At 42.4% G+C, this 17,143-nt stretch overlaps 1 protein-coding gene across 3 annotated transcripts in view; it reads left to right on the forward strand.

Annotated features, from left to right (window-relative positions):
• MEST (mesoderm specific transcript) overlaps nt 1–17,143 on the forward strand; it is a 34,647-nt gene continuing 17,504 nt past the window's right edge. The window contains exons 1-4 of one of the 3 annotated variants that reach the window (XM_056573170.1): nt 1–165; nt 8,958–9,112; nt 10,438–10,517; nt 10,773–10,850. In XM_056573170.1, coding sequence (XP_056429145.1) covers nt 8,959–9,112; nt 10,438–10,517; nt 10,773–10,850 — 312 coding nt within the window. In that variant the 5' untranslated portion in view covers nt 1–165; nt 8,958. Of the gene's footprint in view, nt 166–7,507; nt 7,637–8,957; nt 9,113–9,791; nt 9,923–10,437; nt 10,518–10,772; nt 10,851–17,143 lie in introns of those variants that run through there. The other 2 variants (XM_056573171.1, XM_056573172.1) reach the window with 2 other exon arrangements.

Consider the following 17,143-nt stretch of genomic DNA (forward strand, 5'->3'; position numbering starts at 1 on the left):
ATGGCCGCCTTGTCGCACGTTTCCGCCCTCTGCTGTCACAGGAGCGCGCACCAGACCTGTCTCCCGGTGGACGCGCCTGAGGAGGTGCAGGCAACAAGATGGGAAGTTGAGCCCAGTAAGGAGGAGGACAGCCGCCGTCCACTGCTCAACATACAGTCGCTATAGGTGAGCATGTGTGCAGATTGGGGCGAGGGGGTGGATGGCTTCATGGGACAAGTCACCCGCAGAGTGCGCACCTGGTGACCCGTAGTGCTCTATGCCCTGTACGGTACCACTAGGGTGAAGAATTGTGGCTGCTCCTCCTGGCATAGGCTGGTGGTCGGGGTCAGACGCCTTGATGTATGGAGCTGGCAATGTTCTATAGTGAGGACTATGGAGCTGCGGTTCTAAAGGGAGTTGGTGGGAGCAACTTTTTCTTCCATAGGTTCCACCCTCCAAAAACAATGTGCCCTGCACCTCCACAGCTGTAATCCCCACTTACCAGAGAAATAGACTAGTGCCCCCAGAATAGTGACAGCAAGAAGCCACCATAGGATCCCCATACCAGTGATTACCTCAACGCTCCCATAACTATAGCACCTATTGTTCCTTCATAACAATAGTTGTCTACAGTGCCCCCATACCAGTGATTACCTCAACGCTCCCATAACTATAGTACCTATTGTCCCTTCATAACAATAGTTGTCTACAGTGCCCCCATACCAATGATAACTTCAGTGCCCTCATTACTATAGTGCCAATGGTCCCTTCATAACGATAGTTGTCTACAGTGCCCCATTACCAATGATTATTCCAGTGCCCTCATAAATATGGCATCTATTGTTCCTTCATAACAATAGTTGTCTACAGTGCTCCCATACCAGTGATTACCCCAGTGCTCTCATAACTATGGCATCTATTGTTCCTTCATAGCAATGCATGTCCTCAGTGCCCCTTCTTACCAGAGATTGTGTACCTGGTATTATGGGAATGTTAGAAGTCTAGAAGACATTTTTGTAAGTCTAGACATTTCCATTGTTAGGTTCTATTTATTACACTACCAGTCTTTGCATTAGTGATTTCCTCAGAGTATTTTTGCATGGACGTGGGCACTGCCATACAACATTGCTGTGCTCTGGAGTTGTTATACCTGCCCAGCCACAGTTCATAAATAAGGTTTCTCATATAAGGTTTCTCATGTTATGGACTGCAGTGTCATATCTATGGTGCATATGTACTCTGACCTGGTTTATTGCAGTCAGTACCATGCCTGTGTGGCTTTCACAATATTGGTCCACCCCTTGAACTCTCTTCTAAATATTTGCTTTCTGTACTGTGCAGATTGTTTTATTTCTCATGGAAATGTATGAATAGACTGGTAATAACCCAGATGGAAATCTGCATGTGAATAAGGTGTCTAACTCTATCCAACCAGTGCTTACAAGATCAAACCAACCATCTTTACACAGGCTCTGCAGACCATAAGTGATTACAGTGCAGTTCTATCCCTTTTTTCTTTATCTGGCCCAGACTGCCATGAAGACTTCTTCCAGCCATGTCTCTGCAGAGTTTGCCACCCGGATGCAACCCCGCTTTAACAGCACACTCCCTACCTATCCCCTATTCATTACACAAGCCTTTCATCTTGCTGCGCCTTTAACCTTTGAGGACACAGTCATTTTATATTTTTGAATATTTGCTTTTTTCCCCTTGCCTGTTAAAAATCGCCCCATTCTGAACCCTATGACTTTTTCATTTTTCTGACTATGGGGCTGTTTGGGGACTCATTTTTTGCGCTGTAATTTGTAATTTTAACTGGTACCATTGGTTTAGCTGGGACCCTTTTTTTGTCTGATTTATGATGTCATTAGAAATTAGCAATTTTTTTTTTAGTTATGCTATTCACCATATAGGATCAATAATGTTATATTTTAATAGTTCAAACAAATTTACCAAATATGTCTATTTTTAAACAAATTTTTGCCATCTGTCCATGTTAGGAACTGTCCAGAGCAGGATAGGTTTGATATGGGGATTTGATCCTGCTCTAGTCAGTTCCTGATATGGACAGAAGTGTCAGCAGAGATCACTGTGGTCAGACTGGAAAGAACTACACAACTTCCTCTAAAGCAGACAGCAGCTTAAGTACTGGAAGCAATTTACAAATCTGTTTGTTGATTTGAAATCCTTTTTCTTCCACAGGAGTACCCCTTTAAGATTCTTTTAGTTTTTTCATAGCAACTAATCACAGCTCAGCTTTCATTTAACCAGAGCAATGTGAGACATGAAAGCTGAGCTGTAATTGGTTGCTATGGGCAACATAGAATCTCCCTATAAGACAACAAGATTAATCTCCCCCATGGTTTTTTTCAACCCTTTGTGGGGAGAGTTTATTTCCTGTGTAATTCTTAGTACGAATCAACTTTTCATGGGTACATGCATGTGGGCTTTTGTTTTTGGCATCCCACCCCCCCCCCCCCCCCCCCCAATTCTTTAATTGAAATCCTTAATATAAAAGAAGATAAAAGAATTACATGACATGTAACAAGACATTGGGAAAACAAATTGTGCTTAAAAAAACAGCTGTACTAATACATTATGTTTGGGGAAAATGCCACAAAAACTGCATCCTGGAGGATAAAAAAGAAGGGCAGTTTTTCGGGTAAAAAACAAACAAAATTTGTGTCTACGGAAGCCCAAAGGTGAGTTCAGATGTGTCGAATTTTCCGATGTGGATCTCTTTACATACCTGTGGGGATTTTACAACAGAATCCACCTGTTATGTTTGAGTTTCGGTGCAGATTATTCTTTTGGTTCACTTTGGATCACTTTTACCCCTATATATTGCAGCATTTCCACAACAGAACAAACATGCTTTGGATTAAAAAATCTGCTACATGCTTGTTTGGCCACATGGACACTTTTTGCTACATGTGGATTAAATATTATAAACCCCATTCACATGCCTTGTACTGTCATTTGCTGTAGATTTGTGGGGCAAAATCCACTTAATAAATCTGCATCTAATCCACGTCAGCAACGCAGCCTAAAAATGGTTCTGTGGTATGGAGACTCAATCTGTATGCGCACAGGCTCAGTAAATGACAGATAAAGCTTTGTTCACAAACAGATTTTTGATCCATGTAATGTTTTTTTTTACATTTTACAGCCATATTTTTTATGGCTGTAAAATAAAGTGCACGGTCCTTTTTAAAAAAAATGTTTTAACTTTTTTGTATTTTAATTTTTGTCTGTATTTTAAGTTGTACCTAAACCCCCAATTAAAATAGCCTTTTTTGGGCTATAGTGATAGCTGATAGCCTATACAATGGCTCTGGATATAGCTGAAAAAATAGAGCTGCAGTGCACACTTGCCTGTTTCCAGTGCTCTCTTTAGATTAATTCCTTACAGAAGAAGAGTCCGCGGCACTGGACTATGATGCAATTAAAGGGTTCTTTATTGCGGCATAGCAGTAACAGAGGTGTAAACAGACAGCCGACAAGGGCAGGTTTTGCGTGAAATGACGCTTTCTCGAGGCAAGAAGAAAGCGTCATTTGACGTAATTCTTCAAGGAATTACAAGCTGCTGCTGTTTTCCGCTGAGCACGGGATTGCTGGATTCGGTCTCGGTCTATCCTTTTTACTTAGGTACAACGTGAGTTGGTGCGGGAACAAGCTTTAGACTAAGTTTCCATTTGTTTTTTTTCTGGCAGTTTTTGGATATCTGCCACTGCAGTTTTTGAGCCAAAGGGTATTCAAAAGGAATAGGACATATAAAGGAAGGACTTACACTTCTCCTCCATTATGGATCCACTTCTGACTTTGACTCAAAAACTGCGGTAGCAGATATCCAAAAACTGCTAGAAAAAAAAGGGGAAACTTAGCCTTAAATAGGTTTACCTGATGTCGTACTCAACGTTAGAGACAGAGAACATTGGGTACCTCATAGAGTAAGGTTATGTTTCTACTTGTTTTTTCTTTTTGTGCGTTTTCCCCCCAAAAAATGCCAAGACGGCCATCAGACCGCTGTAAATCAATGAGAAATCGGTAAATTCTTTTTCAGTTTGGCTTTTTTTTTTTATCGTTTTGGTGTTTTTTCACTCTTTTTTTTTTTTAGCTCCTTAGTGGTTTTGCATAGTCGCAGCATGTTGAGCCTATGGCGTTTTTCCCCTGAAATCGTGGCGTTTTCCATAGAAGTCTGAGAGTAAAAAAAACACCAAGAAAAACTACCGTATTTATCGGCGTATAACACGCACTTTTTAGGCTAAATTTTTTTGCCTAAAGTCTATGTGCGTGTTATACGCCGATACACTCACAGGAAAGGCAGGGGGAGAGAGGCCGTCGCTGCCCGCTTCTCTCCCCCTGCCTGTCCTGGGGTCTAGAGCCCTGCTGCCGGCCCTTCTCTCCCCCTGGCTATCGGCGCCGCTGCCCGTTCTGTCCCCCTGACTATCGTGCCGGCGCCCCATTGCCGGCACCGATAGCCAGGGGGAGAGAAGCGGCGCCGACAGCCAGGGGGAGAGAAGGGGCAGCGGCACCCATTGCCGTCGCCGCTGTCCCATTGCCTCCCCCCATCCCCGGTGGCATAATTACCTGGGTCGGATCCGTGCTGCTGCAGGCCTCCGGCGTGCGTCCCCGGCGTCGTTGCTATGCACGGCGCGGCGCACTGACGTCATGCGCCGTGCAGCACATAGCAACGACGCCGGGGACGCACGCCGGAGGCCTGCCGCAGCGCGGACCCGAACAAGGTAATTATGCCACCGGGGATGGGGGGGGCAGCGGCGCCGGCAATCGGTGCCGCTGCCCCTTTTCTCCCCCTGGCTATCGGCGCCGGCAATGGGGCGGCAGCACCGATAGTCAGGGGGACAGAACGGGCAGCGGCGCCGATAGCTAGGGGGAGAGAAGGGCCGGCAGCAGCGCTCTAGACCCCAGGAAAGGCAGGGGGAGAGAAGCGGGCAGCGACGGCCTCTCTCCCACTGCCTTTCCTGGGGGTATATGAGGGTATACACGCGCACACACGCACCCTCATTTTACCATGGATATTTGGGTAAAAAACTTTTTTTATCCAAATATCCTTGGTAAAATGAGGGTGCGTGTTATAGGCCGGTGCGTGGTATACCCCGATAAATACGGTATATGTGGGTTTTAACTTTGGCGTTTTTTCAGGTGGTTTTTATAAAATTTCGTAGGGTACCATTAAAAAAAAAATAAAAAAAAAATAAGATACAGTAGTGATGGAAAAATTGTATGTAACGACATTTTTCTAAATTTTTAAATAGTACTACTACTCCCAGCATGGAATACACTATTCCATGATGGGAGTAGTAGTACCTGTTCTTCTGACACCCATTGCAATCCTTCTGTATAATGTATAGATGCGGACGGCCGCTCTTCTATGGTCCCCTGCACTGCTGTAAATATACACCTATTCATATTTCCTGCAGAAAGCTGTGACTGGCCATATTGTTCCAGCCAATCACAACTCTCTGTGGGAAATATGAATGGGTATATATATACGTCATTGCAGGGGACCATAGAAGAGCAGCTGCCCGCATCTATACATTATACAGGAGGATCACAGCGGGTGTCAGGTGTGACACTCGCGGCGGTCTGTCTATTAATGCAGGTACTAAAGCTCCCAGTATGGAGCAGTGTGCTCCATGTTGGGAGCAGTAGTACTTGCAGTTAAGGACAGATCACAGTGATTATCATTCCTGACACCCGCTGCGATCATCCTTCATCCCTGAGATTCGAGCGGCTTTCTCCTGCACTTGCATCTCTGCTCTGTACTCCGGCCGGCCACTCACCATTCATATTTCCCTCTGAGAGCGGGGATTGGCTGTCACTATCCGGGGTCAATCCCCACTCTGGATGGAAAATATGAATTTCTATTCACATCACTGGCCGGCCTGCCGCTCCGCATCTCTGCTATATTATGGACAATCGCATTGGGTGTCAGGAGTGACACCCGGGGCGATCTGTCTATTAGTACATGAACTACTACTCCCATCATGAAACAGTGTGTTCCATGCTGGGAGTAGTAGTACTACCTAAAAAACACTCACACTACATTTTTATTTTTGTCGGCTATATTTTTAGTGCCCTGTCCGTCCACATAAATTGATCCATATTTAAAAATGTATAAAAATTTTGTTATAAAAAATATGAATTTCTTTAAATACATTTTTTCCATCACTACTGCATTTTTTTTTAGTTTTTAGTTTTTTTTTGTACCCAACAAATTTTGAAAAACACCAAACACAGGAAAATGCTGTGACGTTTTTTTTTTTGTTTTTTTTGGGCCACAAAAGAACCAAGTGGAAACTTAACCTTAAGCTGTTTAGAAAGAGAGAGAGAGTACAGAGTATAGCTGAGCGCACAGTGCAGCTAAGTCCTCCACTGTTACTGCCTGTACTGTGTACAGCTGTGTACAGGCAGTGGCAGGGTATAGCAGAGCCGCGCATTCATCGCATGCTCATCTGTACCCAGTGGACTCTTTCTTTCTGCACAGCTACTGTGTACAGATTTGAAGTTAGGCTGGGTCCACACAAATAGACACCAATGCATTTTTGAGCGGATGATTCATTCGGCAGATCTGCCACAGTCCTAGTGCCGCCCTCTGGAACTATGGTGAAAATTCTGACCGCAAATTTCATGGTGTGAACCCAGCCTTAGTGAACAGAGATTTGTCCCCAGAAAGGGACCATTACCCTTTTAGGGCATGTTTGTAAGAGGAAAAACATACATTTTAAAATAAGCTAAATTTGTTTGTAAATAAAAAAAGTTAGTTAACTATTGAAATAGTTGTCCAGGATAAGAGAAAAGTGAAAGCTTTCTTTCAAAAAATATCCATTTAGTCTGTCTCCCTTTGTGGACACTGCCTTGTCCTGTCTGGACACAGTAAATGCGCCCTAAGCCAATTGCAATGTCTTAGGTGGGTCACTGAACTCGGCGATTGGCTCAGTGGGCATTTCCTGTGAATCTATTGTGATCAGAATGTTCATTTATGTGTATTTCTGAGTGTGTTTGTATTTCCCAGTAGATATGTTGTCATTTTTTTTTTTTTTTTTTTTTTTTAGAGGTTAAATAATTTTTTTCACATTTAAATATTTTCGGAAATATTTTAAATATTTTTATTTTCACAAAATATGAAAAATTAAATAACTTGTTATATCTTCCACTGTTGACCAAAAGTGCCTATTGCAATGTCTTAGGTGGGTCGCTGCACTCAGTGGGCATTTCCTCTGTGTTGAGACACGACCAGTGGCAGTGGCATAATGTTTTGTTATTTTCACTTGAATATAAAGCCATATAGGTAAAACTCTGCAGACAGGTACTACTTATACTCAAGATGTTTTGCTTTGTATGCCTAGTTTCTTTATTGTTCTTTCTCATACTCTTATAAAGGTAAACATTGACGCTCACAATCTGTAGTTAAATTTTTCTTACCATATACAGTAGTAACTTCTGAATCTATTGTGATCAGAATGTTAATTTGTGTGTATTTATAAATGTTAATTTATGTTTGTATTTCCCAGTAGATATGTTGTCATATTCTAAGCTGGTTGTGTAGCAGATTTCTGTACTTTGTCCTGAGCAAGCAGAAACATTAAGAAGATTAAGTGTCTGTGGCAATAAAGCTGCTTACAACCATTTATAGGTGCAATCTATATTCCCATATTTTCAGTAGAATTCAAATTCTTTGAGCTTTAGATATTTTTTATCAAGTCTGTAGCAGTCAGTAAGGCTCTGCTCATATTGCTATTGATATTGATATTGTGGCCTATATACAGTTGTATGCAAAAAGAGAAAGCAAAAGTGCAAGTGTACAGCATACCGCTGTACATATACATCAACATGCATTCTTAGTGCTTTGCTGTGCTAAATACTCCATGCATAAAATCTATACAACTGTAATACATACCTTTATTATTTAGTATACAAATCTTGCCTCAAAAGTGATGTACAGTATATACATCCAACCATCTTGTCCTGCCAGTAAAATACTTTTCCTTCAATGAGGATAGCATAGGAGGTATTGTTATAGCCAGTGGCGTACCCCCCCCCCCCCCTCAGAACGTATTCCCAGCCCAGGAGCCCTCTGCCCTTAAACTGGAAATCCCTTTTAGGGCAGGGACTCCTTACACTACATATTCTGGGCACTCTGCATCCCATAGAGTGCAGAAGCCGCACATTTATTGAGAGTTTAGTAGCATATTATCAAAACCTGTGTAGCGTGAAATTGGAGCAGTTTCCCATAGCAACCAATCAGATTGCTTCTTTCACTTTTCAGAGGCCTATTTAAAAATAAAAGAAGCGATCTGGTTGCTATGGGCAACTACACCACTCTTCCTCTACACAGGTTTTGATAAAACTTCCCGCATATATTGTACCCTGCAGTAGAAAGATGGCACTCCAATGATGTGGTATCCAAAATGCGTAAAGTTTTATTGACCCATCTATATACAAGGTGATTAAACGTTTTGATAAGGTCTTTCTCAAGCATCACCTTGTATATTGATGACCCCATCAATGGAGTGCCGTCTTCCTTCTTCTTTCTACTTGTTACATAGCCTTGGTCAAGCTTGAGGACTGGCGCCCACGGACTTGAACATCCCTAACAATGTGCGCTATTCCATACCTTCTTTCTATATATTGTACACTATGGGGATATTTAAAAAAAAAAAAAAAACAACAACAAATGTTGGTATTACTTACAGATGCTCTCCATATGTCCAAAGAAAATGCCTATGGGCAGTGCATATCAGTATGGGCAGAGCAATTTGTTATGGGTAAGGTATATTGGCGTGAGTGTGGCATACCTTGTGGGGGAGGAGCTTAGGGGCCTCCTCAGGGGGTGTCGCAGGGGGGCCCCCAAATTTATTGTTACCCCACTGGTTATAGTGGTTAGTACACATCTGTATAGGTACAGCAATTTTCCTGTATATCTACTGTATTTATACTGTATATATGTGTTGCAGGATGAAGGAATGGTGGATTCAGGTGGGGCTGATTACAATTCCTCTGCTTGCTGTGTACCTGCACATTCCACCACCTAATCTCTCTCCATCACTCTTCACATGGAGGTCAACAGGGGCATTTTTCACATACAAACAACAACAGATCTTTTATAGAGGTATTATTTTTCTTTTACTTAGCAAAACTGGTTTTTGAACTACAAGGTAGGGAAATACTGAAGAATATTTAAGGTGTGGTATGTGAGACATACTTTTAAAGCCGATGATGGCATTGGAAAGATTTATTTGCTGCCATTGCCTTTATGCTAGTATGCTGTTTTTTGAACGAAAGGTAAAGGAAATCTGTCATCAGAATCACCCGCACTAAACCTGTTACACAGACTTGTAGTGCGGGTGATCCTTATTAAAATGCTTCTTACCTGGTTAAAAATGGTTCAGCGGTTCTTCAGATATCTATATCTTTAGTTTTCTGTTATTCCCTGGCTTGGGACTCAGTGGGAGGTGTTATCATCTCGGACTCGGCTATACGTCATTCTAGCTGGGCGGAGCGGCAGTCCAACTCATGAATATTTATGAACTTATCCTCGTAGTCTTAACTCCTTTTTCTAGGTCTGGTGGGGAGGGCCGTGCATGCGCCGTGTTCCGTACACCCGGAAGCGGCGTTCTCCCCCCGGCTTTTCACTCATGTAGCCCGTCTTCTTACTTGTATTGGGCCGCAGCTCGAGTGAAGCCAGGGGGGGAATGCCGCTTCCGGGTGTACGCTTCCGGGTGTACCAGACCCAGAAAAAGGAGTTAGACTACGAGGATAAGTTCATGAATATTCATGAGCCGGGCGGCCGCTCCGCCCAGCTAGAATGACGTATAGCCGAGTCCGAGATGATAACACCTCCCACTGAGTCCCAAGCCAGGGAATAACAGAAAACTAAAGATATAGATATCTGAAGAACCGCTGAACCATTTTTAACCAGGTAAGAAGCGTTTTAATCAGGATCACCCTCACTGTGTAACAGGTTTAGTGCGGGTGATTCTGATGACAGATTTCCTTTAATTCCAGCAGTCTTTATAGCAGCAGGATATAGAGCCATTTGGTAGACTGTACCATCAAACGTATGTACATAAGGGGAGATTTATTAAACCTTGTGAAAAGGATCAGTGGAGCAGTTGCCCATAGCAACCAATCAGATTCCAGCATTCATTTAAAAAAAAAAAAAAAAAGGCCTCTGAAAACCGAAAGCTGTAACCTGATTGGTTGCTATGGGCAACTGCTCCTCTGATCTAATAAATCTTCACCATAATCATGACCGCAAATGGGGTGGGTAAAGTGTTAGAAGCATAGCATTGCTTATATATATATATATATATATATATATATATATATGGGACATTGGGAGACAGATCAGGATTTGAATTTGTAAATATCACATCATTACCCCAAATATTGACATAAAAAATATAAAGAAATATATTTTTTTCTTCTTTTAAGAATCTTGGGGAGCTATGGGAAGCTCAGATGTGGTGATTGTTTTACATGGATTCCCAACATCAAGCTATGACTGGTATAAGGTACTATTAATTGAATTTCTCGAAAGTTTTCATTGCTGGGGGTCCAGGTGCTGAGGGTCTTGCAGTCTACCACCAAATCTCATGTGAACATTTCATTCACCAGACAAACAGTAAACAAGATGAGTAGACCTGCTCCTCCCCCTTTATGTTATATGTGCAATGAACTAGGCTAAGACACTGACCCTTATGTTTTCATAAATGACTTTTATTATGTGTGTCACAGGGTTCATAGCTTTGTATTGTATTGTTTTGCAGATCTGGGAAGGACTAACACAAAGATTCCAAAGAGTAATTGCTCTGGACTTTTTAGGCTTTGGTTTTAGTGACAAGCCAGTAAGTACAGTTCATCTGTTGGCCTAGTAGTGTATTTACCTATTGAATAGGTGTGTATTACTTCATTTTGCCTTACTTTTCTTGCAGAATTTAGAGCTTTCTTCTCTTCTACTTCCAGTATTAAAAAAGAAAAGCATTGACGCTTAAAGTGCACCTGTTAGGAAAAACTTTTTATATAATATATATAATACCATTATATGTATATTTGTAATATACATTAGTTAAAAAAATGTGTATATTTTTGGGTTAAAAAATGCTGTCCCTGCAGCTCTTGCCTGTGTGAGAAGACCAAATACAGGAAGTGAGGGCAGGGCTCTGTGCAGGCTCCTGGTTTGTCAATCATACTGCTGTATGAGTCGGGGGAGTGTCATAGAACCTCACTGCACAGAGCCCTGCTTGTCCTCAGTGTACAGAGCCCTGCTTGTCCTCAGTGTACAGAGCCCTGCTTGTCCTCAGTGCACAGAAACCTGCTTGTCCTCTGTGTACAGAGCCCTACTTGTCCTCAGTGTACAGAGCCCTGCTTGTTCTCACTGCCCAGGGCCCTGCTTGTCCTCAGTGCACAGAGCCCTGCTTGTCCTCAGTGTACAGAGCCCTGCTTGTCCCCAGTGTACAGAGCCCTGCTTGTCCTCAGTGCACAGAGCCCTGCTTGTCCTCAGTGCACAGAGCCCTGCTTGTCCTCAGTGCACAGAGCCCTGCTTGTCCTCAGTGCACAGAGCCCTGCTTGTCCTCTCTGCACAGAGTCCTGCTTTTCCTCTCTGCACAGAGCCCTGCTTGTCCACCCACACTTCCTATATTTGGACTGCTCACAGAGACACACAGATAATAGCTGTAGGGACAAAAATATACACATTTTTTAATGAATGTATATTACAAACATACATATAATGTTATTTTCTACATTATATAAAACGTTTTTGTTAATGGCAGTTAAACGTTAACCCCTTAATGAACCAGGACGTAAATGTATGTCCTGGTGCAGTAGTACTAAATGCACCAGGATGTACATTTATGTCCTGTACATTACCGTCAGCATCTGGGTGGTGCTCGCGTCATGCACAGCAGGTCTCGGCTGCTATCAGCAGCCAGGGACCCACCGGTAATGGCAGACATGAGCGATCGCGCTTATGTCCGCCATTAACCCCACATATGCCATAATCAATACAGATCACGGCATCTGCGGCAGTGCAGTTAGAAAATTGGATGATTGGATAGCCCACAGCGCTGCCACGGGGATCTGATCATCCATAATGGGGGACAAAGGTCCCATCACCTGCTTCCTTCTCCACGGGTCTTCTGCTCTGGTCTAAGATGGAGCAGACCAGAGCAGAAGAAAAAAAAAAAGGAAAAAGATGTGAAAAAAAGGAAAAAAAAAGGAAAAAGATGTGAAAAATCCCCTCCCCCAATAAAAATGTAAATTGTCCCCTTTTCCCATTTTACCCCCAAAAAGTTTAAAAAATAATAATTAATAAACATATTTGATATCGCCGCATGCGTAAATGTCCAAACTATCAAAATATAATGTTAATGATCCCATATGGTGAACAGCGTAGACCTGTAAAAAAATAAAAATAAAAAAAGGCCAAAATTGCTGCTTTTTTGTCACAAATAATTTTTGTCATAAATATCCCCAATTTTTTTTTTTATAAAAAATTTAATAAAAGTTTTATATACGCAAATATGGTATCAATAAAAAGTACAGATCACAGCATCAAAAATGAGCCCTCATCCGCCGCTTATATGGATAAATGAAAAAGTTATAGGTCGTCAAAATAGAGGGATTTTAAATGAACTAATTTGGTTAAAAAGCTTGAGATTTTTTTAAAGCAGTACAATAATACAAAAGTATGTAATCATTTTAATCGTATTAACCCACAGAATAAAGAAAACAGGTCATTTTTTACAGGAAATTGTGCAGTGTGAAAATGAAACTTCCAGAATTTGCTAAATTGTGGTTTTCTTTTTAATTTCCCCACACAAATAGTATTTTGTTGGTTGTGTCATACATTTTATGGTAAAATGAGTGATATCATTACAAAGGGCAAATGTTCACGCAAAAAACAAGCCCTCATAATTGTCTGTGGATGGAAATATAAAAAAGTTATGATTTTTAGAAGTCGAAGAGGAAAAAACTAAAATGCAAAAATAAAATGGTCTGAGTCCTTAAGGGGTTGAAGGTCACCTTTGAGTCCCACACTCTCTGAAACACAAAAGACTGAAATAGGGACATGCTCCCCTTTTACCACAAACTATAATTTAATCTGACTTACTGTGATGTTTCAGATAAATGATAGTTTTAAAACCAGAGAGAGGACAAGGCTTGGAGCCACTGTGGTGGTCCTGATGGCCTCTCTATGCACCACTGCACTTCAGTGATAGATCTCTCTCTGTAGTCAAATAAGGAGAAATGTGTCAATCAAATCCGACAGGGCAGGAAGAAGCTGGGTCAGACCGTCCCAGTGATTATAAAGCCCTTGCTACTTTTAAAGCTATGATATCTGAAAATTTTGCAGTGTTTTTTAGTTATTCATAAATCATTTTAATAAGGGAGCCTGTCCCTGTTTCATGTTGCCGGTGTTTTGGGCAGCATGAAACTCCTAACAGAAGATAACATTTAAAGGGGTATTCCAGGCAAAAACATTTTTTTTATATATCAACTGGCTCCGGAAAATTAAACAGATTTGTAAATTACTTCTATTAAAAAATCTTAATCCTTCCAATAGTTATAAGCTTCTGAAGTTTTCTGTCTAACTGCTCAATGATGATGTCACGTCCCGGGAGCTGTGCATGATGGGAGAATATCCCTTGCATGATGGGAAAATATCCCCATAGGAGCTGGACAGCTCCCGGGACGTGAGTCATCAGAAAGCAGACAGAAAACAGCAACTCAACTTCAGAAGCTAATAACTATTGGAAGGATTAAGATTTTTTAATAGAAGTAATTTACAAATCTGTTTAACTTTCCGGAGCCAGTTGATATATAAAAAAAAAGTTTTTGCCTGGAATACCCCTTTAAGCGTGAATGTTTTTCTTCATTTTTGTTTCTACATTTTTTTAAATCTTGCCTGTTTGCCTCTTTTCTTCATTGTCTGTCTGTCCTGCATTTTACTTTGTCTTGTGCTCCCTTTTTGCTGATATTGTTTTTATTGTTGGTTCTTTATATTAAATACAGTATCTCACATAACTGAGTACACCCCTCACATTTTTGTAAATATTTTATTATATATTTTAATGTGATATTGTTTTTATTGTTGGTTCTTTATATTGAATACAGTACTGTATCTCACATAACTGAGTACACCCCTCACATTTTTGTAAATATTTTATTATATATTTTAATGTGATATTGTTTTTATTGTTGGTTCTTTATATTGAATACAGTACTGTATCTCACATAACTGAGTACACCCCTCACATTTTTGTAAATATTTTATTATATATTTTAATGTGATATTGTTTTTATTGTTGGTTCTTTATATTGAATACAGTACTGTATCTCACATAACTGAGTACACCCCTCACATTTTTGTAAATATTTTATTATATATTTTAATGTGACAACACTGAAGAAATAACACTCTGCTACAATGTAGTGAGTGCACAGCCTGTGTAACTGTTTAATGTGGTGTCCCCTCAAAATAATTCAACACACAGCCATTAATGTTTAAGCCTTGGCAAAAAAAAAAAAAAAAAAGTACCGTATTTATCTGGGTATAAAACAAATTGGGCCCAACAATCCAGTTTCCATCCCTGATGTCATGTGACTCATTGGGGTAACAGGGTCTCAGGTGTTAATGAGTAGCAGGCGTCCTAAATTTGGCGTTATCACTCTTACACTAATACTGGTCACAGGAAGTTCATCTTGTACATAAAGGATGGTTGCCAAGACCTTAAACTTAACTGCAACATGGTGGGCAAGACCATACAGTGGTTTCTCAGGACAGGTTCCACTCAGAAGAGGCTTTGCTATGGTCAATCAAAGAAGTATTGTGCACATACTCAGCATTATATCCAGAGATTGTCTTTGGGAAATAGACATATAAGTGCTGCAAACATTGCTGCAGAGGTTGAAGGTGGGTTGTTAGCCTGTTAGTGCTCAGACCTTTCGTCGTACACTACATCAATTCGGTTGGCGTGGCTGTGGTCCCAGATGGAAGTCTTTTCTAAAGATGAAGCACAAGCAAGCCCTACAGACAGTTTTCTGAAGACAAGCAGTCTAAGGCAATGATTTACTGAAACTATGCCCTGTGGTCTGATGAGACCTACTTTATTTGGTTCAGATGGTGTCAAGCGTGTGTGGCGGCAACCAGGTGAGGAGTACAAAGACAAGTGTGTCCTATCTACAGTCAGGATTACAGATGTGGGAAGTGGAAATCCAGGCAGGGGTTTCCTTTCCTTCCAGTGAAAATCCGACTGCAGCACTGTATTGCTACACCGGCGTGGTGACACAGGAGTCAGGTGTAAAGTGGTAGTACTTTTTATTAGTAGTCATGAAAAGTAACATACAGCTGTGGACTACACATTTCAGAGGAGCTACCTCCTTCCTCAGGTCCAGGTTACAGTGTGTAGGTAAGCATCGTGTGTGTGTGTGTATATAAGGGATCGACCGATTATTGGTATGGCTGTTATTATCGGCCGATAATCACGATTTTGGGCATTATCGGTATCGGCAATTACCTTGCCGATAAGCCGACCCGACCCGCCGCACCGCAACCGCCCCCACCCACAGTGTCGCACCCCCCACCATAGTGCTGGGCGGTATACCTGTATGGATTTTTGCCCATACCGCTATACCGGTCGGGCCCCTCCCCCACCCTCCGAGTCAATAATAAAAAATTAAACTTACCCGTAATGGGGGTGGTCCGGGCCATCCATCCTTCCTGTAGTGTCCGGCGGCATTCCGGGTGAAGGGTGAACCAGTCCGGGCTGTCTTTCTCCAGGGGTCATCTTCTCCACTCCGGGCAGGCTCCGGCCTAGTACGCTGCATAGACGCCGCTACGCCGTGACGTCAGGTGCGTCGCTGCGCACGGGCGTCACTGCGCAGCGGCGTCTATGCAGCGTACTTGGCCGGAGCCTGCCCGGAGTGGAGAAGATGACCCCCGGAGAAGAAGGACAGCCCGGACCGTTTCACCCTCCACCCGGAATGCCGCCGGACACTACAGGAAGGATGGATGGCCCGGACCACGCTGACAAGTAGGGGGAGAGAAGCGGGTGGTGGCAGCGGCGGCCTATGGCACCGCAAAAGCCACTGCAGTGCATTGATTTAAAGCGCCCACTTTAAATCAATGATCTGCAGCGGTGTCGCGGGGGGATAAATAGCCGATAACTTATACCGGAATATCGGTATAAGTTATCGGCTATCGGCCCTAACCTCCACCGATTATCGGTATCGGCCCTAAAAAAACTATATCGGTCGATCCCTAATATATATGCACATGAATAAATTATACTTTTGAATTTTGGCAGGACTGGAGACCATTGGAGGCTGAGTGTTACAGTCTCCAGGGTCTATTGCACAGGTCCTGTTGGTGTGTGGGACTGTGTAGGCTGGATCTATAACATTGTGTTTTTTTTGCCCATTGTGGTCTATGGAGATCTTGCAGCAAGCGGAGCAGAAAGCTAAACAGCAAGGTCCTGGTAGTAGCATGGATGATAGACCAGAAAACACACACCCCAGGGTTCAATCATGCTTCCAGAACTCGTCCCCGCACCCACGCCTGGTACCCAAACCATCCCTCTTCAAACCACGGACCACTCATTATACCACAACCAGCACTAAAAAAACAGGCCACACCACCCAAACCTCATAATTGGTCTCCCTTTATCCCCACTCCCAAACATAAACGCCGAGACCAACCTGCTACCCCAGCAAACTCCGGGACATCATGCTGACCTTGGACAAACAAAAAACATTCACAAATCGCTCCCACCTACTCAATGCCTCTGGCATCGACACACAACCATTACCATCCCCTGGTTTCCCTTTCACCCAAGGGATTGCTCTATCCCAACTATCTGTGCTCACCACCCATGAACTCGGCTCCAATCCTCTAATCCTGCTATCACCGATAGAGAGGACCTCAGAACCCACCAAGGAAGAAGTCATCACTATAGATAACTCCGAAGACTCAGGACAAAACTTTTTCCCCTTCCTGAGACCATGCATCGACAAGAACCGGAAACCAATCGAGAATATGGTGGATTTTCAAGAAGCCAGTCTGAAACTGCATCGAAAATAGATGGAGCATTTCTTCCTCCCGATCACCCCAAGAAAGAGAAAAACCATAGAAGGGGGA

This window comes from Hyla sarda, chromosome 4, assembly GCF_029499605.1.
Source record: "Hyla sarda isolate aHylSar1 chromosome 4, aHylSar1.hap1, whole genome shotgun sequence".
Classification (NCBI taxonomy): domain Eukaryota; kingdom Metazoa; phylum Chordata; class Amphibia; order Anura; family Hylidae; genus Hyla; species Hyla sarda.